The sequence below is a fragment of the Heterodontus francisci genome, chromosome 28 (assembly GCF_036365525.1).
Source record: "Heterodontus francisci isolate sHetFra1 chromosome 28, sHetFra1.hap1, whole genome shotgun sequence".
NCBI classification, from domain to species: Eukaryota; Metazoa; Chordata; class Chondrichthyes; order Heterodontiformes; family Heterodontidae; genus Heterodontus; species Heterodontus francisci.
The window spans coordinates 5,059,948-5,084,635 of NC_090398.1; the positions used below are offsets into that span (position 1 = coordinate 5,059,948).

The window sequence follows — 24,688 nt, forward strand, 5'->3', positions numbered from 1 at the left end:
TCTCAGGAAGGGGATTGAGCCTGGGATCTTGCTGTGTGTTTGTTAGTTTCAGGAAGGGGTTTGAGCCAGGGATCTTGCTGTGTGTGTGTTAGTCTCAGGAAGGGGTTTGAGCCTGGGATCTTGCTGTGTGTGTGTTAGTCTCAGGATGGGGTTTGAGCCTGGGATCTTGCTGTGTGTGTTTTAGTCTCAGGATGGGGTTTGAGCCTGGGATCTTGCTGTGTGTGTGTTCGTCTCCGGAAGGGGTTTGAGCCTGGGATCTTGCTGTGTGTGTGTTAGTCTCAGCAAGGGGTTTGAGCCTGGGATCTTGCCGTGTGTGTGTTCGTCTCAGGAAGGGGTTTGAGCCTGGGATCTTGCCGTGTGTGTGTTAGTCTCAGGAAGGGGTTTGAGCCTGGGATCTTGCTGTGTCTGTGTTCATCTCCGGAAGAGGTTTGAGCCTGGGATCTTGCTGTGTGTTTGTTAGTCTCAGGATGGGGTTTGACCCTGGGATCTTGCTGTGTGTGTGTTCGTCTCAGGAAGAGGTTTGAGCCTGGGATCTTGCTGTGTGTGTGTTCGTCTCAGGAAGGGGTTTGAGCCTGGGATCTTGCTATGTGTGTGTTAGTCTCAGGATGGGGTTTGAGCCTGGGATCTTGCTGCCTGTTAGTTAGTCTCAGGAAGGGGTTTGAGCCTGGGATCTTGCTGTGTGTGTGTTAGTCTCAGGAAGGGGTTTGAGCCTGGGATCTTGCTGTGTCTGTGTTCGTCTCAGGATGGGGTTTGAGCCTGGGATCTTGCTGTGTGTGTGTTAGTCTCAGGCTGGGGTTTGAGCCTGGGATCTTGCTGTGTGTGTGTTAGTCTCAGGATGAGGTTTGAGCCTGGGATCTTGCTGTGTGTGTGTGTTAGTCTCAGGAAGGGGTTTGAGCCTGGGATCTTGCTGTGTCTGTGTTAGTCTCAGGAAGGGGTTTGAGCCTGGGATCTTGCTGTGTGTGTGTGTTAGTCTCAGGAAGGGGATTGAGCCTGGGATCTTGCTGTGTGTGTGTTCGTCTGAGGATGGGGTTTGAGCCTGGGATCTTGCTGTGTGTGTGTTAGTCTCAGGATGGGGTTTGAGCCTGGGATCTCGCTGTGTGTGTGTTAGTCTGAGGAAGGGGATTGAGCCTGGGATCTTGCTGTGTGTGTTTTAGTCTCAGGATGGGGTTTGAGCCTGGGATCTTGCTGTGTGTGTGTTAGTCTCAGGAAGGGGTTTGAGCCTGGGATCTTGCTGTGTGTGTGTTAGTCTCTGCAAGGGGTTTGAGCCTGGGATCTTGCCGTGTGTGTGTTCGTCTCAGGAAGGGGTTTGAGCCTGGGATCTTGACGTGTGTGTGTTAGTCTCAGGAAGGGGTTTGAGCCTGGGATCTTGCTGTGTCTGTGTTCGTCTCAGGATGGGGTTTGAGCCTGGGATCTTGCTGTTTGTGTGTTAGTCTCAGGAAGGGGTTTGAGCCTGGGATCTTGCTCTGTGTGTGTGTGTTAGTCTCAGGATGGGGTTTGAGCCTGGGATCTTGCTGTGTGTGTTAGTCTCAGGATGGGGTTTGAGCCTGGGATCTTGCTGTGTGTGTGTGTTAGTCTCAGGAAGGGGATTGAGCCTGGGATCTTGCTGTGTGTTTGTTAGTTTCAGGAAGGGGTTTGAGCCAGGGATCTTGCTGTGTGTGTGTTAGTCTCAGGAAGGGGTTTGAGCCTGGGATCTTGCTGTGTGTGTGTTAGTCTCAGGATGGGGTTTGAGCCTGGGATCTTGCTGTGTGTGTTTTAGTCTCAGGATGGGGTTTGAGCCTGGGATCTTGCTGTGTGTGTGTTCGTCTCCGGAAGGGGTTTGAGCCTGGGATCTTGCTGTGTGTGTGTTAGTCTCAGCAAGGGGTTTGAGCCTGGGATCTTGCCGTGTGTGTGTTCGTCTCAGGAAGGGGTTTGAGCCTGGGATCTTGCCGTGTGTGTGTTAGTCTCAGGAAGGGGTTTGAGCCTGGGATCTTGCTGTGTCTGTGTTCATCTCCGGAAGAGGTTTGAGCCTGGGATCTTGCTGTGTGTTTGTTAGTCTCAGGATGGGGTTTGACCCTGGGATCTTGCTGTGTGTGTGTTCGTCTCAGGAAGAGGTTTGAGCCTGGGATCTTGCTGTGTGTGTGTTCGTCTCAGGAAGGGGTTTGAGCCTGGGATCTTGCTATGTGTGTGTTAGTCTCAGGATGGGGTTTGAGCCTGGGATCTTGCTGCCTGTTAGTTAGTCTCAGGAAGGGGTTTGAGCCTGGGATCTTGCTGTGTGTGTGTTAGTCTCAGGAAGGGGTTTGAGCCTGGGATCTTGCTGTGTCTGTGTTCGTCTCAGGATGGGGTTTGAGCCTGGGATCTTGCTGTGTGTGTGTTAGTCTCAGGCTGGGGTTTGAGCCTGGGATCTTGCTGTGTGTGTGTTAGTCTCAGGAAGGGGTTTGAGCCTGGGATCTTGCTGTGTCTGTGTTAGTCTCAGGAAGGGGTTTGAGCCTGGGATCTTGCTGTGTGTGTGTGTTAGTCTCAGGAAGGGGATTGAGCCTGGGATCTTGCTGTGTGTGTGTTCGTCTGAGGATGGGGTTTGAGCCTGGGATCTTGCTGTGTGTGTGTTAGTCTCAGGATGGGGTTTGAGCCTGGGATCTCGCTGTGTGTGTGTTAGTCTGAGGAAGGGGATTGAGCCTGGGATCTTGCTGTGTGTGTTTTAGTCTCAGGATGGGGTTTGAGCCTGGGATCTTGCTGTGTGTGTGTTAGTCTCAGGAAGGGGTTTGAGCCTGGGATCTTGCTGTGTGTGTGTTAGTCTCTGCAAGGGGTTTGAGCCTGGGATCTTGCCGTGTGTGTGTTCGTCTCAGGAAGGGGTTTGAGCCTGGGATCTTGACGTGTGTGTGTTAGTCTCAGGAAGGGGTTTGAGCCTGGGATCTTGCTGTGTCTGTGTTCGTCTCAGGATGGGGTTTGAGCCTGGGATCTTGCTGTTTGTGTGTTAGTCTCAGGAAGGGGTTTGAGCCTGGGATCTTGCTCTGTGTGTGTGTGTTAGTCTCAGGATGGGGTTTGAGCCTGGGATCTTGCTGTGTGTGTTAGTCTCAGGATGGGGTTTGAGCCTGGGATCTTGCTGTGTGTGTGTGTTAGTCTCAGGAAGGGGATTGAGCCTGGGATCTTGCTGTGTGTTTGTTAGTTTCAGGAAGGGGTTTGAGCCAGGGATCTTGCTGTGTGTGTGTTAGTCTCCGGAAGGGGTTTGAGCCTGGGATCTTGCTGTGTGTGTGTTAGTCTCAGCAAGGGGTTTGAGCCTGGGATCTTGCCGTGTGTGTGTTCGTCTCAGGAAGGGGTTTGAGCCTGGGATCTTGCCGTGTGTGTGTTAGTCTCAGGAAGGGGTTTGAGCCTGGGATCTTGCTGTGTCTGTGTTAGTCTCAGGAAGGGGTTTGAGCCTGGGATCTTGCTCTGTGTGTGTGTGTTAGTCTCAGGAAGGGGATTGAGCCTGGGATCTTGCTGTGTGTGTTAGTCTCAGGATGGGGTTTGAGCCTGGGATCTTGCTGTGTGTGTGTGTTAGTCTCAGGAAGGGGATTGAGCCTGGGATCTTGCTGTGTGTTTGTTAGTCTCAGGAAGGGGTTTCAGCCTGGGATCCTGCTGTGTGTTTTTTTCTCTCAGGAAGGGGATTGAGCCTGGGATCTTGCTGTGTGTTTGTTACTCTCAGGAAGGGGATTGAGCCTGTGATCTTGCTGTGTCTGTGTGTTAGTCTCAGGATGGGGTTTGAGCCTGGGATCTTGCTGTGTGTTTTAGTCTCAGGATGGGGTTTGAGCCTGGGATCTTGCTGTGTGTGTGTGTTAGTCTCAGGAAGGGGTTTGAGCCTGGGATCTTGCTGTGTGTGTATGTTAGTCTCAGGAAGGGGTTTGAGCCTGGGATCTTGCTGTGTGTGTGTGTTAGTCTCAGGAAGGGGATTGAGCCTGGGATCTTGCTGTGTGTGTGTTAGTCTGAGGATGGGGTTTGAGCCTGGGATCTTGCTGTGTGTGTGTTAGTCTCAGGATGGGGTTTGAGCCTGGGATCTCGCTGTGTGTGTGTGTTAGTTTCAGGAAGGTGATTGAGCCTGGGATCTTGCTGTGTGCGTGTTAGTCTGAGGAAGGGGATTGAGCCTGGGATCTTGCTGTGTGTGTTTTAGTCTCAGGATGGGGTTTGAGCCTGGGATCTTGCTGTGTGTGTGTTAGTCTCCGGAAGGGGTTTGAGCCTGGGATCTTGCTGTGTGTGTGTTAGTCTCTGCAAGGGGTTTGAGCCTGGGATCTTGCCGTGTGTGTGTTCGTCTCAGGAAGGGGTTTGAGCCTGGGATCTTGACGTGTGTGTGTTAGTCTCAGGAAGGGGTTTGAGCCTGGGATCTTGCTGTGTCTGTGTTAGTCTCAGGATGGGGTTTGAGCCTGGGATCTTGCCGTGTGTGTGTTCGTCTCAGGAAGGGGTTTGAGCCTGGGATCTTGCTGTGTGTGTGTTAGTCTCAGGAAGGGGTTTGAGCCTGGGATCTTGCTGTGTCTGTGTTCGTCTCAGGATGGGGTTTGAGCCTGGGATCTTGCTGTTTCTGTGTTAGTCTCAGGAAGGTGATTGAGCCTGGGATCTTGCTGTGTGTGTGTTAGTCTCAGGCTGGGGTTTGAGCCTGGGATCTTGCTGTGTGTGTGTTAGTCTCAGGATGAGGTTTGAGCCTGGGATCTTGCTGTGTGTGTGTGTTAGTCTCAGGAAGGGGTTTGAGCCTGGGATCTTGCTGTGTGTGTGTTAGTCTCAGGAAGGGGTTTGAGCCTGGGATCTTGCTGTGTCTGTGTGAGTCTCAGGAAGGGGTTTGAGCCTGGGATCTTGCTCTGTGTGTGTGTGTTAGTCTCAGGAAGGGGATTGAGCCTGGGATCTTGCTGTGTGTGTTAGTCTCAGGATGGGGTTTGAGCCTGGGATCTTGCTGTGTGTGTGTGTTAGTCTCAGGAAGGGGATTGAGCCTGGGATCTTGCTGTGTGTTTTTTTCTCTCAGGAAGGGGATTGAGCCTGGGATCTTGCTGTGTGTTTGTTACTCTCAGGAAGGGGATTGAGCCTGTGATCTTGCTGTGTCTGTGTGTTAGTCTCAGGAAGGGGATTGAGCCTGGGATCTTGCTGTGTGTTTTAGTCTCAGGATGGGGTTTGAGCCTGGGATCTTGCTGTGTGTGTGTGTTAGTCTCAGGAAGGGGTTTGAGCCTGGGATCTTGCTGTGTGTGTGTGTTAGTCTCAGGAAGGGGTTTGAGCCTGGGATCTTGCTGTGTGTGTGTGTTAGTCTCAGGAAGGGGATTGAGCCTGGGATCTTGCTGTGTGTTTTAGTCTCAGGATGGGGTTTGAGCCTGGGATCTTGCTGTGCCTGTGTTAGTCTCAGGATGGGGTTTGAGCCTGGGATCTTGCTGTGTGTGTGTGTTAGTCTCAGGAAGGGGTTTGAGCCTGGGATCTTGCTGTGCGTGTGTGTTAGTCTCAGGAAGGGGTTTGAGCCTGGCATCTTGCTGTGTGTGTGTTAGTTTCAGGAAGGGGATTGAGCCTGGGATCTTGCTGTGTGTGTGTTCGTCTCAGGAAGGGGTTTGAGCCTGGGATCCTGCTGTGTGTTTTTTGCTCTCAGGAAGGGGATTGAGCCTGGGATTTTGCTGTGTCTGTGTTAGTCTCAGGATGGGGTTGGAGCCTGGGATCTTGCCTTGTGTGTGTTAGTCTCAGGAAGGGGTTTGAGCCTGGGATCTTGCTGTGTGTGTTTGTTAGTCTCAGGATGGGGTTTGAGCCTGGGATCTTGCTGTGTGTGTGTTAGTCTCAGGAAGGGGTTTGAGCCTGGGATCTTGCTGTGTGTGTGTTAGTCTCAGGATGGGGATTGAGCCTGGGCTCTTGCTGTGTGTGTTTGTTGTTCTCAGGAAGGGGCTTGAGCCTGGGAACTTGCTGTGTGTGTTTGTTATTCTCAGGAATGGGATTGAGCCTGGGATCTTGCTGTGTGTGTGTTAGTCTCAGGCTGGGGTTTGAGCCTGGGATCTCTCTGTGTGTATGTTACTCTCAGGATGGGGTTTGAGCCTGGGATCTTGCTGTGTGTGTGTGTTAGTCTCAGGATGGGGTTTGAGCCTGGGATCTTTCTGTGTGCGTGTTAGGCTGAGGAAGGGGTTTGAACCTGGGATCTTGCTGTGTGTGTTTGTTATTCTCAGGAAGGGGATTGAGGCTGGGATCTTGCTGTGTGTGTGTGTTAGTCTCAGGAAGGGGTTTGAGCCTGGGATCTTGCTGTGTGTGTTTGTTATTCTCAGGAAGGGGATTGAGGCTGGGATCTTGCTGTGTGTGTTTTAGTCTCAGGATGGGGTTTGAGCCTGGGATCCTGCTGTGTGTGTGTTAGTCTCAGGAAGGGGTTTGAGCCTGGGATCTTGCTGTGTGTGTTAGTCTCAGGATGGGGTTTGAGCCTGGGATCTTGCTGTGTGTGTGTTAGTCTCAGCAATGGGTTTGAGCCTGGGATCTTGCCGTGTGTGTGTTCGTCTCAGGAAGGGGTTTGAGCCTGGGATCTTGCTGTGTGTGTGTTAGTCTCAGGAAGGGGTTTGAGCCTGGGATCTTGCTGTGTCTGTGTTCGTCTCAGGATGGGGTTTGAGCCTGGGATCTTGCTGTGTGTGTGTTAGTCTCAGGAAGGTGATTGAGCCTGGGATCTTGCTGTGTGTGTGTTAGTCTCAGGCTGGGGTTTGAGCCTGGGATCCTGCTGTGTGTTTTTTGCTCTCAGGAAGGGGATTGAGCCTGGGATTTTGCTGTGTCTGTGTTAGTCTCAGGATGGGGTTGGAGCCTGGGATTTTGCTGTGTCTGTGTTAGTCTCAGGATGGGGTTTGAGCCTGGGATCTTGCTGTGTGTGTGTGTTAGTGTCAGGATGGGGTTTGAGCCTGGGATCTTTCTGTGTGCGTGTTAGGCTGAGGAAGGGGTTTGAACCTGGCATCTTGTTGTGTCTGTGTTTGTCTCAGGATGGGGTTTGAGCCTGGGATCTTGCTGTGTGTGTGTTAGTCTCAGGAAGGGGTTTGAGCCTGGGATCTTGCTGTGTGTGTGTGTTAGTCTCAGGAAGGGGTTTGAGCCTGGGATCTTGCTGTTTGTGTGTTAGTCTCAGGATGGGGTTTGAGCCTGGGATCTTGCTGTGTGTGAGTTAGTCTCAGGAAGGGGTTTGAGCCTGGGATCTTGCTGTGTGTGTTTGTTATTCTCAGGAAGGGGATTGAGGCTGGGATCTTGCTGTGTGTGTGTGTTAGTCTCAGGAAGGGGTTTGAGCCTGGGATCTTGCTGTGTGTGTTTGTTATTCTCAGGAAGGGGATTGAGGCTGGGATCTTGCTGTGTGTGTTTTAGTCTCAGGATGGGGTTTGATCCTGGGATCCTGCTGTGTGTGTGTTAGTCTCTGCAAGGGGTTTGAGCCTGGGATCTTGCCGTGTGTGTGTGTTCGTCTCAGGAAGGGGTTTGAGCCTGGGATCTTGACGTGTGTGTGTTAGTCTCAGGAAGGGGTTTGAGCCTGGGATCTTGCTGTGTCTGTGTTAGTCTCAGGATGGGGTTTGAGCCTGGGATCTTGCCGTGTGTGTGTTCGTCTCAGGAAGGGGTTTGAGCCTGGGATCTTGCTGTGTGTGTGTTAGTCTCAGGAAGGGGTTTGAGCCTGGGATCTTGCTGTGTCTGTGTTCGTCTCAGGATGGGGTTTGAGCCTGGGATCTTGCTGTTTCTGTGTTAGTCTCAGGAAGGTGATTGAGCCTGGGATCTTGCTGTGTGTGTGTTAGTCTCAGGCTGGGGTTTGAGCCTGGGATCTTGCTGTGTGTGTGTTAGTCTCAGGATGAGGTTTGAGCCTGGGATCTTGCTGTGTGTGTGTGTTAGTCTCAGGAAGGGGTTTGAGCCTGGGATCTTGCTGTGTCTGTGTTAATCTCAGGAAGGGGTTTGAGCCTGGGATCTTGCTGTGTGTGTGTGTTAGTCTCAGGAAGGGGATTGAGCCTGGGATCTTGCTGTGTGTGTGTTCGTCTGAGGATGGGGTTTGAGCCTGGGATCTTGCTGTGTGTGTGTTAGTCTCAGGATGGGGTTTGAGCCTGGGATCTCGCTGTGTGTGTGTGTTAGTTTCAGGAAGGTGATTGAGCCTGGGATCTTGCTGTGTGCGTGTTAGTCTGAGGAAGGGGATTGAGCCTGGGATCTTGCTGTGTGTGTTTTAGTCTCAGGATGGGGTTTGAGCCTGGGATCTTGCTGTGTGTGTGTTAGTCTCCGGAAGGGGTTTGAGCCTGGGATCTTGCTGTGTGTGTGTTAGTCTCTGCAAGGGGTTTGAGCCTGGGATCTTGCCTTGTGTGTGTTCGTCTCAGGAAGGGGTTTGAGCCTGGGATCTTGACGTGTGTGTGTTAGTCTCAGGAAGGGGTTTGAGCCTGGGATCTTGCTGTGTCTGTGTTAGTCTCAGGTTGGGGTTTGAGCCTGGGATCTTGCTGTTTGTGTGTTAGTCTCAGGAAGGGTTTTGAGCCTGGGATCTTGCTCTGTGTGTGTGTGTTAGTCTCAGGATGGGGTTTGAGCCTGGGATCTTGCTGTGTGTGTTAGTCTCAGGATGGGGTTTGAGCCTGGGATCTTGCTGTGTGTGTTAGTCTCAGGATGGGGTTTGAGCCTGGGATCTTGCTGTGTGTGTGTGTTAGTCTCAGGAAGGGGATTGAGCCTGGGATCTTGCTGTGTGTTTGTTAGTTTCAGGAAGGGGTTTGAGCCAGGGATCTTGCTGTGTGTGTGTTAGTCTCAGGAAGGGGTTTGAGCCTGGGATCTTGCTGTGTGTGTGTTAGTCTCAGGATGGGGTTTGAGCCTGGGATCTTGCTCTGTGTGTGTGTGTTAGTCTCAGGAAGGGGATTGAGCCTGGGATCTTGCTGTGTGTGTTAGTCTCAGGATGGGGTTTGAGCCTGGGATCTTGTTGTGTGTGTGTGTTAGTCTCAGGAAGGGGATTGAGCCTGGGATCTTGCTGTGTGTTTGTTAGTCTCAGGAAGGGGTTTCAGCCTGGGATCCTGCTGTGTGTTTTTTTCTCTCAGGAAGGGGATTGAGCCTGGGATCTTGCTGTGTGTTTGTTACTCTCAGGGAGGGGATTGAGCCTGTGATCTTGCTGTTTCTGTGTGTTAGTCTCAGGAAGGGGATTGAGCCTGGGATCTTGCTGTGTGTTTTAGTCTCAGGATGGGGTTTGAGCCTGGGATCTTGCTGTGTGTGTGTGTTAGTCTCAGGAAGGGGTTTGAGCCTGGGATCTTGCTGTGTGTGTGTGTTAGTCTCAGGAAGGGGTTTGAGCCTGGGATCTTGCTGTGTGTGTGTGTTAGTCTCAGGAAGGGGATTGAGCCTGGGATCTTGCTGTGTGTTTTAGTCTCAGGATGGGGTTTGAGCCTGGGATCTTGCTGTGTCTGTGTTAGTCTCAGGATGGGGTTTGAGCCTGGGATCTTGCTGTGTGTGTGTGTTAGTCTCAGGAAGGAGTTTGAGCCTGGGATCTTGCTGTGCGTGTGTGTTAGTCTCAGGAAGGGGTTGAGCCTGGCATCTTGCTGTGTGTGTGTTAGTTTCAGGAAGGGGATTGAGCCTGGGATCTTGCTGTGTGTGTGTTCGTCTCAGGAAGGGGTTTGAGCCTGGGATCCTGCTGTGTGTTTTTTGCTCTCAGGAAGGGGATTGAGCCTGGGATTTTGCTGTGTCTGTGTTAGTCTCAGGATGGGGTTGGAGCCTGGGATCTTGCTGTGTGTGTGTTAGTCTCAGGAAGGGGTTTGAGCCTGGGATCTTGCTGTGTGTGTTTGTTCGTCTCAGGATGGGGTTTGAGCCTGGGATCTTGCTGTGTGTGTGTTAGTCTCAGGAAGGGGTTTGAGCCTGGGATCTTGCTGTGTGTGTGTTAGTCTCACGATGGGGATTGAGCCTGGGCTCTTGCTGTGTGTGTTTGTTGTTCTCAGGAAGGGGCTTGAGCCTGGGATCTTGCTGTGTGTGTTTGTTATTCTCAGGAATGGGATTGAGCCTGGGATCTTGCTGTGTGTGTGTTAGTCTGAGGATGGGGTTTGAGCCTGGGATCTTGCTGTGTGTGTGTTTGTCTCAGGATGGGGTTTGAGCCTGGGATCTTGCTGTGTGTGTGTTAGTCTCAGGAAGGGGTTTGAGCCTGGGATCTTGCTGTGTGTGTGTGTGTTAGTCTCAGGAAGGGGTTTGAGCCTGGGATCTTGCTGTTTGTGTGTTAGTCTCAGGATGGGGTTTGAGCCTGGGACCTTGCTGTGTGTGTGTTAGTCTGAGGATGGGGTTTGAGCCTGGGATCTTGCTGTGTGTGTGTTAGTCTCAGGATGGGGTTTGAGCCTGGGATCTCTCTGTGTGTATGTTACTCTCAGGATGGGGTTTGAGCCTGGGATCTTGCTGTGTGTGTGTGTTAGTCTCAGGAAGGGGTTTGAGCCTGGGATCTTGCTGTGTGTTTGTTGGTCTCAGGATGGGGTTTGAGCCTGGGATCTTGCTGTGTGTGTGTTAGTCTCAGGATGGGGTTTGAGCCTGGGATCTCTCTGTGTGTATGTTACTCTCAGGATGGGGTTTGAGCCTGGGATCTTGCTGTGTGTGTGTGTTAGTCTCAGGAAGGGGTTTGAGCCTGGGATCTTGCTGTGTGTGTGTTAGTCTCAGGAAGGAGTTTGAGCCTGGGATCTTGCTGTGTGTTTGTTGGTCTCAGGATGGGTTGGATGCCCAAAATCCAACGATGCCCAAAATCCCAGTAACAAATAAAAACACAGGGCAAGTTCCCAGGCTCCTTCCCCCTGAGCCCCTCGCACACAGCAAGATCCCAGCCCCCATCACGATCCTCAGCCCCCCCCCCCCCCCCCCACCACACACAGCAAGATCCCAGCCTCCATCCTCATCCTGAATACCTCCCACACCACACACAGCAAAACCCCAGCCCCCATCCCCATCCTGAACCCACCCCCTCCAACACACACAGCAAGATCCCAGACTCCATCCCCATCCTGAACCCACCCCCACCCCGCACACAGCAAGATCCCAGCCTCCCTCCCCATCCTGAACCCACCCCCACCCCGCACACACAGCAAGATCCCAGCCTCCCTCCCCATCCTGAACCACCCCCCCACCACACACAGCAAGATCCCAGCCTCCATCCCCATCCTGAACCCACCCCCCCACACACACAGCAAGATCCCAGACTCCATCTCCATCCTGAACCCTCCCCACACACACACAGCAAGATCCCAGCCTCCATCCCCATCCTGAACCCACCCCCCCCACACACAGCAAGATCCCAGCCTCCATCCTCATCCTGTACCCCCCACACACACAGCAAGATCCCAGCCTCCATCCTCATCCTGAACCCCCCACACACACAGCAAGATCCCAGCCTCCATCCCCATCCTGAGCCCACCCCCTCCACAAACAGCAAGATCCCAGCCTCCATCCCCATCCTGAACCCACCCCCCCCCCCCACACACAGCAAGATCCCATCCTCCATCCCCATCCTGAACCGCCCACACACAGCAAGATCCCAGCCTCCATCCCCATCCTGAACTGCCCACAAACAGAAAGATCCCAGCCTTCATCCCCATCCTGAACCAACTCCCCCCACAAACAGCAAGATCCCAGCCTCCATCCCCATCCTGAACCCCCCCCCCACACACAGCAAGATCCCAGACTCCATCTCCATCCTGAACCCTCCCCCCCACACACAGCAAGATCCCAGCCTCCATCCCCATCCTGAACCCACCCCCCCACACACACAGCAAGATCCCAGCCTCCATCCCCATCCTGAACCCACCCCCCCACACACAGCAAGATCCCAGCCTCCATCCCCATCCTGAACCCCCCACACACACAGCAAGATCCCAGCCTCCATCCCCATCCTGAGCCCACCCCCTCCACAAACAGCAAGATCCCAGCTTCCATCCCCATCCTGAACCCACCCCCCCCCACACACAGCAAGATCCCATCCTCCATCCCCATCCTGAACCGCCCACACACAGCAAGATCCCAGCCTCCATCCCCATCCTGAACTGCCCACAAACAGAAAGATCCCAGCCTCCATCCCCATCCTGAACCAACCCCCCCCCACAAACAGCAAGATCCCAGCCTTCATACCCATCCTGAACCGCCCACAAACAGAAAGATCCCAGCCTCCATCCCCATCCTGAACCAACCCCCCCCACAAACAGCAAGATCCCAGCCTCCATCCCCATCCTGAACCCACCCCCCCACCACACACAGCAAGATCCCAGCCTCCATCCCCATCCTGAGCATCCCCCCACCACACACAGCAGGATCCCAGCCTCCATCCCCATCCTGAACCCACCCACCCCACACACAGCAAGATCCCAGCCTCTATCCCCATCCTGAACCGCCCACCAACAGCAAGATCCCAGCCTCCATCCCCATCCTGAACCAACCCCCCCCCACAAACAGCAAGATCCCAGCCTCCATCCCCATCCTGAACCCACCCACCCCCACACACACAGCAAGATCCCAGCCTCCATCCCCATTCTGAACCCCCCCCCACACACAGCATAATCCCAGCCCCCATCCCCATCCTGAGCCCCGACCCCCACACAGCAAGATCCCAGCCTCCATCCTCACCCTGAACCCCCCACACACACAGCAAGATCCCAGCCTCCATCCCCATCCTGAACCCACCCCCCCCCACAAACAGCAAGATCCCAGCCTCCATCCCCATTCTGAACCCCCCCCCCACACACACAGCAAGATCCCCGACTCCATCCCCATCCTGAGCCCCGACCCCCACACACAGCAAGATCCCAGCCTCCATCCTCATCCTGAACCCCCCACACACACAGCAAGATCCCAGCCTCCATCCCCATCCTGAACCCCCCACACACAGCAAGATCCCAGCCTCCATCCTCATCCTGAACCCCCCACACACACAGCAAGATCCCAGCCTCCATCCCCATCCTGAGCACCCCTCCCCCAACACACACAGCAAGATCCCAGCCTCCATCCCCATCCTGAACCCACCCCCACACACACAGCAAGATCCCAGCCCCCATCCCCATCCTGAACCCACCCCCTCCCCCCCGCGCACACACATCAAGATCCCAGCCCCCATCCCCATCCTGAACCATCCTCTCCCAAACACAGCAAGATCCCAGACTCCATCCCCATCCTGAACCCACCCACCCCCCACAAACAGCAAGATCCCAGCCTCCATCCCCATCCTGAAACCACTCCCCCACACACACAGCAAGATCCCAGACTCCATCCTCATCCTGAACCCCCCACACACACAGCAAGATCCCAGCCTCCATCCCCATCCTGAACCCATCCACCCCCCACAAACAGCAAGATCCCAGCCTCCATCCCCATCCTGAACCCCCCACACACAGCAAGATCCCAGCCTCCATCCCCATCCTGAACCCCCCACACACAGCAAGATCCCAGCCTCCATTCTCATCCAGAACCCCCCACACTCACAGCAAGATCCCAGCCTCCATCCCCATCCTGAACCCACCCCCCCACACACACAGCAAGATCCCAGCCTCCATCCCCATCCTGAACCCCCCCACACACAGCAAGATCCCAGCCTCCATCCTCATCCTGAACCCCCCACACACACAGCAAGATCCCAGCCTCCATCCCCATCCTGAACCCCCCCACACACAGCAAGATCCCAGCCTCCATCCCCATCCTGAACCCCCCCACACACAGCAAGATCCCAGCCTCCATCCCCATCCTGAACCCCCACACACACAGCAAGATCCCAGCCTCCATCCCCATCCTGAACCCACCCCCCTACAAACAGCAAGATCCCAGCCTCCATCGCCATCCTGAACCCACCCCCCACAACACACAGCAAGATCCCAGACTCCATCCCCATCCTGAGCACCCCCCCCACCACACACAGCAAGATCCCAGCTTCCAACCCCATCCTGAACCCACCCCCCCCCCACACACACAGCATAATCCCAGCCCCCATCCCCATCCTGAACCCACCCCCCCCCCCACACACACAGCAAGATCCCAGATTCCATCCCCATCCTGAACCCACCCCCCACCACACACAGCAAGATCCCAGCCTCCATTCCCATCCTGAACCATGCCCTCCCAAGCACAGCAAGATCCCAGCCTCCATCCCCATCCTGAACCCTCCCCCCACACACAGCAAGATCCCAGCCTCCATCCCCATCCTGAATCCTATCCCCCCCCTCACACACTGCAAGATCCCAGCCTCCATCCCCATTCTGAACCCACCCCCCGCCACACACACAGCACGATCCTAGCCTCCATCCCCATCCTGAACCTACCCCCCCCACACACACAGCAAGATCCCAGCCTCCATCCCCATCCTGAACCCACCCCCCCCACAAACAGCAAGATCCCAGCCTCCATCCTCATCTTGAACCCACCCCCCCACCACACACAGCAAGATCCCAGTCTCCATCCTCATCCTGAACCCCCCCACACACAGCAAGATCCCAGCCTCCATCCTCATCCTGAACCCCCCACACACACAGCAAGATCCAGCCTCCATCCTCATCCTGAACCCCACCACACACAGCAAGATCCCAGCCTCCATCCTCATCCTGAACCCACCCCCCCACACACACAGCAAGATCCCAGCCTCCATCCCCATCCTGAACCCCCCCCCCACACACAGCAAGATCCCAGTCTCCATCCCCATCCTGAACCCCCCCCGCCACACACAGCAAGATCACGGCCTCCATCCCCATCCTGAACCCCATACACACAGCAAGATCCCAGTCTCCATCCCCCTCCTGAGCCACCCCCCACCCCCCCACACACAGCAAGATCCCAGCCTCCATACCCATCCTGAGCCCACACCCCCCCACACACAGTAAGATCCCAGCGGCTATCCCCATCCTGAGCTAACACACAGCAAGATCCCAGCCTCCATCCCCATCCTGAACCCCCCACACACAGCAAGATCCCAGCCTCCATTCTCATCCAGAACCCCCCACACTCACAGCAAGATCCCAGCCTCCATCCCCATCCTGAACCCACCCCCCCCACACACACAGCAAGATCCCAGCCTCCATCCCCATCCTGAACCCCCCCACACACAGCAAGATCCCAGCCTCCATCCTCATCCTGAACCCCCCACACACACAGCAAGATCCCAGCCTCCATCCCCATCCTGAACCCCCCCACACACAGCAAGATCCCAGCCTCCATCCCCATCCTGAACCCCCCCACACACAGCAAGATCCCAGCCTCCATCCCCATCCTGAACCCCCACACACACAGCAAGATCCCAGCCTCCATCCCCATCCTGAACCCACCCCCCTACAAACAGCAAGATCCCAGCCTCCATCGCCATCCTGAACCCACCCCCCACAACACACAGCAAGATCCCAGACTCCATCCCCATCCTGAGCACCCCCCCCACCACACACAGCAAGATCCCAGCTTCCAACCCCATCCTGAACCCACCCCCCCCCCCACACACACAGCATAATCCCAGCCCCCATCCCCATCCTGAACCCACCCCCCCCCCCACACACACAGCAAGATCCCAGATTCCATCCCCATCCTGAACCCACCCCCCACCACACACAGCAAGATCCCAGCCTCCATTCCCATCCTGAACCATGCCCTCCCAAGCACAGCAAGATCCCAGCCTCCATCCCCATCCTGAACCCTCCCCCCACACACAGCAAGATCCCAGCCTCCATCCCCATCCTGAATCCTATCCCCCCCCTCACACACTGCAAGATCCCAGCCTCCATCCCCATTCTGAACCCACCCCCCGCCACACACACAGCACGATCCTAGCCTCCATCCCCATCCTGAACCTACCCCCCCCACACACACAGCAAGATCCCAGCCTCCATCCCCATCCTGAACCCACCCCCCCCACAAACAGCAAGATCCCAGCCTCCATCCTCATCTTGAACCCACCCCCCCACCACACACAGCAAGATCCCAGTCTCCATCCTCATCCTGAACCCCCCCACACACAGCAAGATCCCAGCCTCCATCCTCATCCTGAACCCCCCACACACACAGCAAGATCCAGCCTCCATCCTCATCCTGAACCCCACCACACACAGCAAGATCCCAGCCTCCATCCTCATCCTGAACCCACCCCCCCACACACACAGCAAGATCCCAGCCTCCATCCCCATCCTGAACCCCCCCCCACACACAGCAAGATCCCAGTCTCCATCCCCATCCTGAACCCCCCCCGCCACACACAGCAAGATCACGGCCTCCATCCCCATCCTGAACCCCATACACACAGCAAGATCCCAGTCTCCATCCCCCTCCTGAGCCACCCCCCACCCCCCCACACACAGCAAGATCCCAGCCTCCATACCCATCCTGAGCCCACACCCCCCCACACACAGTAAGATCCCAGCGGCTATCCCCATCCTGAGCTAACACACAGCAAGATCCCAGCGGCCATCTCCATCCTGAGCCAACACACAGCAAGATCCCAGTGGCCATCTCCATCCTGAGCCAACACACAGCAAGATCCCAGCGGCCATCCCCATCCTGAGCCAACACACAGCAAGATCCCAGTGGCCACCACCTTCATGAGCTAACACACAGCAAGATCCCAGCAGCCATCCCCATCCTGAGCCAACACACAGCAAGATCCCAGCGGCCATCCCCATCCTGAGCCAACACACAGCAAGATCCCAGCGGCCATCCCCATCCTGAGCCAACACACAGCAAGATCCCAGCGGCCATCCCCATTCTGAGCCAACACACAGCAAGATCCCAGCGGCCATCCCCATCCTGAGCCAACACACAGCAAATCGCAAAACCCAGTGTCCCGGGAAAAGAATTGCTCTGTGTCCAGTATTAATAAGATGAACTGTGATTGGAGACGGTGATGTGTTCATGTGTGTTGTTCTCTCTCTCCAGCTCTCCGTCACACACCCTTTCTCGTTCCCTCTCTCTCCCTGGGGAAGGTGGTGATGGGTTCATGTGTGTTGTTCTCTCTCTCCTGCTCTCCGTCACACACCCTTTCTCATTCTCTCTCTCTCCCTGGGGAAGGTGGTGATGGGTTCATGTGTGTTGTTCTCTCTCTCCTGCTCTCCGTCACACACCCTTTCTCGTTCCCTCTCTCTCCCTGGGGAAGGTGCTGATGGGTTCATGTGTGTTGTTCTCTCTCTCCTGCTCTCCGTCACACACCCTTTCTCGTTCCCTCTCTCTCCCTGGGGAAGGTGGTGATGGGTTCATGTGTGTTGTTCTCTCTCTCCTGCTCTCCGTCACACACCCTTTCTCGTTCCCTCTCTCTCCCTGGGGAAGGTGGTGATGGGTTCATGTGTGTTGTTCTCTCTCTCCTGCTCTCCGTCACACACCCTTTCTCGTTCCCTCTCTCTCCCTGGGGAAAGTGGTGATGGGTTATGTGTGTTGTTCTCTCTCTCCTGCTCTCCGTCACACACCCTTTCTCGTTCCCTCTCTCTCCCTGGGGAAGGTGGTGATGGGTTCATGTGTGTTGTTCTCTCTCTCCTGCTCTCCGTCACACACTCTTTCTCGTTCCCTCTCTCTCCCTGGGGAAGGTGGTGATGGGTTCATGTGTGTTGTTCTCTCTCTCCTGCTCTCCGTCACACACCCTTTCTCGTTCCCTCTCTCTCCCTGGGGAAAGTGGTGATGGGTTATGTGTGTTGTTCTCTCTCTCCTGCTCTCCGTCACACACCCTTTCTCGTTCCCTCTCTCTCCCTGGGGAAGGTGGTGATGGGTTCATGTGTGTTGTTCTCTCTCTCCTGGTTTAATAGGCTGTGATGTGAAGAGTTAATTGGCTCTCTGTCTTCCTCTCTCCCTGCCTGTTCCTCTCTGTCTGTTTCCCTCCATCTGCCTCTGTCTGTCTCCCTCTTTTTTTTTCTATCTCTCTCCCTCTATCTCTGTCTCAACCCTCTCTCTGTCCCCCTCTCTCCCCCAGTCTCCCTCTCTCCGTCTCCCTCATTGCCCCTCTCTCTCTGTCTGTGACATGGACTGACTGGGGGTGAGGACACAGTCTCTGAGTGAACAGTTGCTGCTTGCTGTGCCCAGTGCAGGGGTTCAGTTTAATAAACATTGTTCAGGTAGTTTGAACAGTCGGGTCTAAATCTGTTTGTATTTCTAACCCTTAGGGAATTGTGTTGTCCTCAAACCTTCAGAAATCAGCACAAACACATCAGCCCTGCTCAGTAAACTCATCCCCAAGTATCTGGACCAGGTGAGGACGAGAACACATCGCGGAACCATCCCTGGAATGGGAGAAGGCCATTCAGCCACTCAACCTAGTTACACAGGAACAGGAGGAGGCCATTCAGCCCCTCTACCCTGTTAAAACATCCCATTAGTCTTTGAAATTATTTTTGGACCTGTTCATGAGCAGTGAGTGATTCCTGTATTTGTGTCCCTAAAACTCTGCTGGTGCAAAAAAAATTCTTCGCCCCCACAGACCCCCCACCCCACCCCACCCCCCCGCTGTCATACCCACATTTCTGTCCTTGTTCTGCTCCAGTATCCCAGTGAACATCAAAACAGGCTCGAGGAGCAGCACCTGATCTTTCCATTAGACACTCTACAGCCTCGCGAACTGAACATTGAGTTCAATAACTTCAGAGCTTGACTGGCCTTTTTGAAATATTTCTGATTTTTTTTGCTTTTTTGAACCACTTGCCTGTTTTTCATGTGTTTTTGGACACAGCTGTTCATTATTCTGCTATTAACCCTCTCTCTGCCTTTCACCACAAGCAGTAACACTCTTTGTGCCTTTGTCCCAGGACAGCTTTGTTATTTAATCTCCCTCTGCCCAATCAAACCCCTTCCCCTTGGTTCTCTTCGCCACCAACACCCGCCACCTCCGACCCCCACCACCCCCCCACCACCCCATGCACCGCCTTCAACTCGCAACCTGGACCTGTGAATTGCCACCTTGGCCAGGCCCAGGAGCAGACTGACGAGGAGATCCTCCTCCCGGCCCAAGCCCCTCCGCACCGGGTGCCCAAAGATCAGGAGCGTGGGACTGAAGTGCAGCCAGAATTTGAGGAGCAGCCCCTTCAGATACTCAAATAGGGGCTGCAACCTCGCACACTCCGTATAAACGTGGAACACGGACTCGTCCAGGCCGCAGAAAGTACAGGCGGCCTGGGAGTCCGTGAACCTACTTAAAAGTCTATTGCACGGGACTGCTCTGTGCAGCACCCTCCACCCCAGGTCCCCGATGTAAAGGGGGAAGACTCCCACGTAGAGAGACCTCCATCGGGGTTTCCCCTCGCCGCCAGATGGCAACGCGGACCGCCAGGGCGTGTCCGGCCAGCTGACGAGGGCGAGGAAGTGGAGAGTGTGCAGGAGCAGCCCGTACAGGAAACCCCTCCGCGCCGATTGGAATGGCACGGAGGGCATTACCGAGAGGCGGTTCGGGTTGTGCAGGACCGGCTTCCGAGGAGGGTTTCGGGGCCTGGGTCCGATGAGCAGTTCCGGCCGAGCGGAGGTCAGCTCGGCCGGGATCGCTCCGCATTCCCGAGCCCCCTCGCCACCCGCAGTGAGGGGCGTCCCGGGGGTTTCGGCTACTCCTCCGCCCACCGGACCGTCCCCAGAGTCAGCCGCCCGGGCAGCCGACACGCTCTCCTCCGCCAGCGGGGGAGCGCCCTGTCTGGAGGCGACCATGTTCCAGACTCGGAATAGATCCCGGTAAAAGACAGGCAACTCCCTCAGAGAGGCGCGGCTAACGGACTCCACCGGGAGCTGCGTGTCGTCTCGAAGGCAGTGACACTGGCGGAAAAAATACGTCGCCAGCGCACACCATCTGGGAGGACACTCGACGGACAGGTATCTCTGCAGGGTCCGAAGGCGGAGAGTCGCAGCCTGGGTGCGGACGCACACCAGCGACTGACCGCCCTCCTCGATCGGGAGACTCAGGACCGCGGCAGAGACCCAGTGTTTCCTCTTGCCCCAGAAGAAATCGACGAGTTTCTTCTGGATCTTGTTGGCAAATACAGGGGGCGGGGCCAAAGTGACCAACCGGTACCACAGCATGGAGGCCACCAGTTGGTTTATGACCAGCGCCCGGCCCCTGTAGGAAAGCACTCGGGGCAGTCCTGTCCAGCGCCCCAGCCGAGCGGTGACTTTCGCCTCCAACTCCTGCCAGTTTGCCAGCCAGGCTTCCTCAGCGGGGCTAAGGTGGACTCCCAGATAGAGGAGGTGCGTGGTGCTCCACGCAAAAGTTGTCATCTCCTCCGGCAGAGAGTCCACCCGCCACTGACCAACCAGGAGTCCGGAACATTTCTCCCAATTGATCCCCGCGGAGGACGTGGCAGAAAAGTTCTGCTGGCAGTCGCGCATCCTCCGCAAGTCAACGGGATCTGTGACCACGAGGAGTACGTCATTGGCGTAAGCCGAGAGGACGACCCGCATGGCCGGCTCGCGCAGAGCCAATCCCGTCAACCTCCTGCGAAGCAGGCACAGGAAGGGCTCCACGCAGATGGTATACAATTGGCCGGACATGGGGCATCCCTGACGCACTCCTCTCCCAAATCGAAGGGGCGCCGTCAAGGACCCGTTAACTTTGACTAGACACTCTGCGGCGGCGTATAAAAGTCGGACCCGGGCCACGAAATGCTGCCCGAGTCCAAAAGCGCGCAGAGTCCCGAAAAGGTAATCGTGATCCACCCTGTCGAACGCCTTCTCCTGATCGAGGGAGAGACAGGTGACCGACTGACCAGTCCTCTGGGAAAGGTGGATCAGGTCCCGGACCAGGTGGATGTTGTCCTGGATGGACCGGCCCGGGACCGTGTAGGACTGGTCGGGGTGGATCATGTGGGCCAGCACGGAGCACAGGCGGGTAGACATAGCCCGGGCAAAGATCTTATAATCCGTGCTGAGGAGGGAGACCGGACGTCAGTTTTTAAGCAGGCGGAGATCGCCCCTCTTCGGCAGCAGGACGATGACTGCCCTGCGCCACGAGAGGGGCATCTCCCCGGTCGCCAGGCTTTCCCCCAGGACCCGCGTGTAATCGTCCCCCAGGACGTCCCAGAACGCCCTGAGGAACTCCACGGTCAACCCATCCAGCCCTGGGGATTTGCCCCTTGAGAGCTCGTGGAGGGCGCCAGTCAGCTCCGCCAACGTGAGCGGAGCCTCCAATCCTTCGGCGCCCTCCGGGCTGACCTGCGGCAGGTCCTCCCACAAAACTCTGTGCGCATCCTCGCTGGACGGATCCGGAGAGAACAACGCACTGTAATAAGTACGGACCAGGAGGCCCATTCCCTCCGGATCCGTGATGGAGGATCCGTCGTCGGCCAGCAGTTCGACGAGCTGCTTATGGACCCCCAGCCATTTTTCCAGCAAGTAGAAGGGTGAGGCGCGGTCCAAATCTTCCAGGATCTGGATCCGCGACCTCACGTACGCGCCTCGGGACCCTATGAGCTGCAGGTCCCTCAGCGCGCCCTTCTTCTCTTTGTACGCCTGCCACAGGGCCGGGTCCACGACGGCATGACCGAGGCGGGACTCCAAGTCGAGCACCTCCCTCTCAAGGCACCCGATCTCGGCTTCCCGCCTCTTGGTCAACCCCTGACAGAAGACGCGGATGTGAGTCTTGCCCACATCCCACCGTAGCCTCAAGGAGGGGAAGCCCCCCTGCTTCCTTCTTCAGTCGGCCCAGAATCGACAGAACGAGTCCCGAAATTGCTCGTCCTCCAGCAGCCGGTTGTTAAAATGCCAGTACGCAGACCCCGCCCGCGTGCGGAGCGGAGTAAACTCCGCCCACACCAGGCGGTGGTCCGAGCACGGCACCAGCCGCATGGAGGCCGCCGAGACGCGGGAGGCGTACGCCTGCGAAAAGTAGAGGCGGTCGATTCGGGACCCTCCTCCTCCAGACCTCCACGTGAAGGCGCTGGAGTCGGGATGGAGATTCCGCCAGACGTCCACCAAGTTAAGGGAGCTGATCAGTCCCCTCAACTTCTCCACCGACGCTTGGCCGCGCTGGGGACCGGAGCGATCCCCCACCTCGAGGGTGCAGTTAAAATCCCCCCCCGAGGATGATGCACTCGCCGCTATCGATGGAGCTCAAGAGAGCGGACACTTCTTCAAAGAAGCGTGCTTGCAACGCGCCGGGCCTGGGCGCGTACACGTTCACAAAGTGGAGCGGCACGCTACCCAGGCGAACGGCGAGGTGGAGCAAGCGGCCCGGCACTAGCTCCTTGACCCCCTAGATCTCTGGCTGAAAAGTCGGGGCCAACAAGATAGCCACCCCACTAGAAATAGGGGTGAGGTGACTCATGTAGACCCCACACTGCCACTCCAGGAGCCAGGTGGCTTCGTCTCCCGGAACGGTGTGGGTTTCCTGCAGAAAGCTCACCGCGTATCTCCCTTCCCTAAGGACTGAGAGATTGTGAAATCTGCGGTGAGCCCCTCTGCTGCCGTTGATGTTGAGGCTGGCTATGGTTATCTTCATGTCAAAGGTACTTAAAACCCGTCACCAACACCTCACTGTGAGGAGGGAGTGGAAGTGCACCTGGCCTTCTATTCCCCAGCAACCCATTGAGGAACACATTAAAACGGCGCCTCTCAACCAGTTTCACGCCCGCGCGCTTGCCCGTTATCTTAAGGGCGGCACGGACGGACTGGATGATCAGTGCCAGATTCGACCAACGGTCGAGGGCCAGCTGAACTTTATTGCGGCAACCCCTGCAAGCCGTGAGGAAATCCCGGAGTTCCGCCTTGGGGATAAGGGGAGATTCGGTGGGAGGCACGAGGGACTCCACCACCTCACTGGCGATGGAATCAAGATCATCCTCCTTGCCCCCCACCGAATCCCCATCCTCCTCCGGGTCGTCACTGCCAGCGGCCGACACATCCACCACACACTGTGGGGCGGACGTCCCTGCCGCGCCAGCTGGTCCTGCCTCCGTCACGATCCCATGCCCAGGATCGATGGTGGAGTCCTCTCTGGGTTCTATTGGTTCAGGACCCCCCTCCACCTCCGTCCCCAGGCCAATGAGTGGTCCAGGAGGGACAGACGTTCCCGACTCTGGAAATCCAGCCGGAGCCGAGACCGGAGGCGGAGGGAGGAGGCCATCTCCCGCTCCGCCAGCACCCACAGGCCCGGCAGATGGGGCAGCATTCTCAGTTATAACCGGGTCGGGTGTCTCCTGGTTGGTGGTGAACTCCGGCTGGGAGGCCCGACCCTCTGGGGCCTCGCCCTCCCCTTCATTCAGGGCACCCGATCCAGTAGCAGTGGCAGAATGGGCGGCATCCTCAGGCTCCCCCACCACAAGCAGGGCCCCACTTACTCCTTCAGGAAGGGCCTCAAGTACCGGGGCCTTCCCCTCCCCTCCATCCTGAGGAATAGGGTGCTCCTGCCTGGACTTTGTAGCCTTGGTGGTGGTAGCAGGGGGAACCTGGGGACCCGAAACAGGAGACAGCTCCCCTCCAACAGATGGGCCCTGCACCTCAGGGCCCCTCGTTACCTCTGCGGAGGGGTGCCTTCTCCTCTTTTTCCCACTAGGGCGCAGAGGCTCAGAGACCTCCATGTCGTCAGAGGCCTCCGCCTCCGCACCCTTTTTTCCCTTTTTAGTCACCCTGGGCCTGAGCCCAGCCCTGGGACAGGTGGATTCCATGGGAATGGGCTTTGGGCTGAGCTCAGGCTCGGGTTGTTTCAAAGTGTCCAGGGGACGCGCCTCTTGATGTTTCTTTTTCCTCCGCGTCTTCGTTCCACTCGGACTGCCACTCACCTCCCCGCTGGAGGCTGCGAAAACCACAGCCTCCGGAACCGACTGAGCGGTGTCTGTTGGATGTGTGGGGGGAGTGGGAGGACCCTGGGCCACCGAGGTGGAGCTGGCGGCCGGGAGGTTGGGGCAGTTCTTACGAACATGCCCCTTGCAGACGTGGCACCATGCCCTGTCCGAGGTCCAAAAGACGCGGTAGGCCGTCCCCTGGAACTCCACATTAAATTGGCCTTCCGAGTCCTCCTCCCGCGCCAGCTGCATAAATAACTGGCGGCGGAAGGAGTAGACATGTTGGAGGCTGTGTTCCCGAAGACCAAGCCGGACTGGGGTGATCCCTGACCTCACCTCCCCCAGATGGTGTAGGTGGGGGAGGAGGAGCTCACTGGGAATAAAGGGCGGGACGTTTGACAACATTACCCGCTGCGCAGTGGCCCCCAGAGGGTCCACCGGCAGTAAAGTCCCACCCACAGTGAGCCCTTTATTCAGGGCGAGGGACACCACCCGCTCGGTCTTCAAAAAGAACACAGCCTTCCCATACATCTTTGAGGTCGCAACAATGGCCGAGGGGCCGACAACCTCGGCCATTGCCTTAACACAGGCCTCAATGGACATGTTGGGGTGGGGATAGCTCTTCACCCCATGGCTGGATGTTATTAATTTAAAAGGGTGACGGGGCCACGTGGGCAGCCACAGAGGCTGCAGCTGCATAGGTTGTAGAGGGCCCCACCACCTGTGATGAAGGGCTTGCCATGGGTCTAAGAGCTAACCCACCCCAAATTGTAGGCTTGAAAATAACTTTATGCACAAAACAAACAAACAAACAACAGGTTAGGGGAGAGGCTGAGGGAATGGAGGAGAGGGAAAGACAGGCTGTAAGGGATGACTTTCTTTCCTTTCTGGAGGTGGTGCACACAGCACACTTAAAACAGTCTCTGCCAGCACACTTGGTCTGACGGTCTTCTGGTTGGGGGAGGCGTTTTCACCTGGGTCAGCTGAAGCTGCCCAGGCACTATTTATCCCCTTCTGTAGCCAGGCAGCTTCAGCTGACTCAGGCTGGGCAATTGGGGTGGGGAGGGAGCTTCCCTGCAACTTTAGTGCAACTGCACAGCTCCCTGCAGAATTGTATAGCCCCC

At 56.3% G+C, this 24,688-nt stretch overlaps 1 protein-coding gene across 1 annotated transcript in view; it reads left to right on the top strand.

Moving 5' to 3' along the window:
- The window catches only part of LOC137385197 (aldehyde dehydrogenase family 3 member B1-like), a 195,388-nt gene that overhangs the window by 15,134 nt on the left and 155,566 nt on the right, over window positions 1–24,688 (top strand). The window contains exon 4 of the mRNA XM_068060185.1: window positions 17,976–18,061. Coding sequence (XP_067916286.1) covers window positions 17,976–18,061 — 86 coding nt within the window. The remainder of the gene's footprint in view (window positions 1–17,975; window positions 18,062–24,688) is intronic.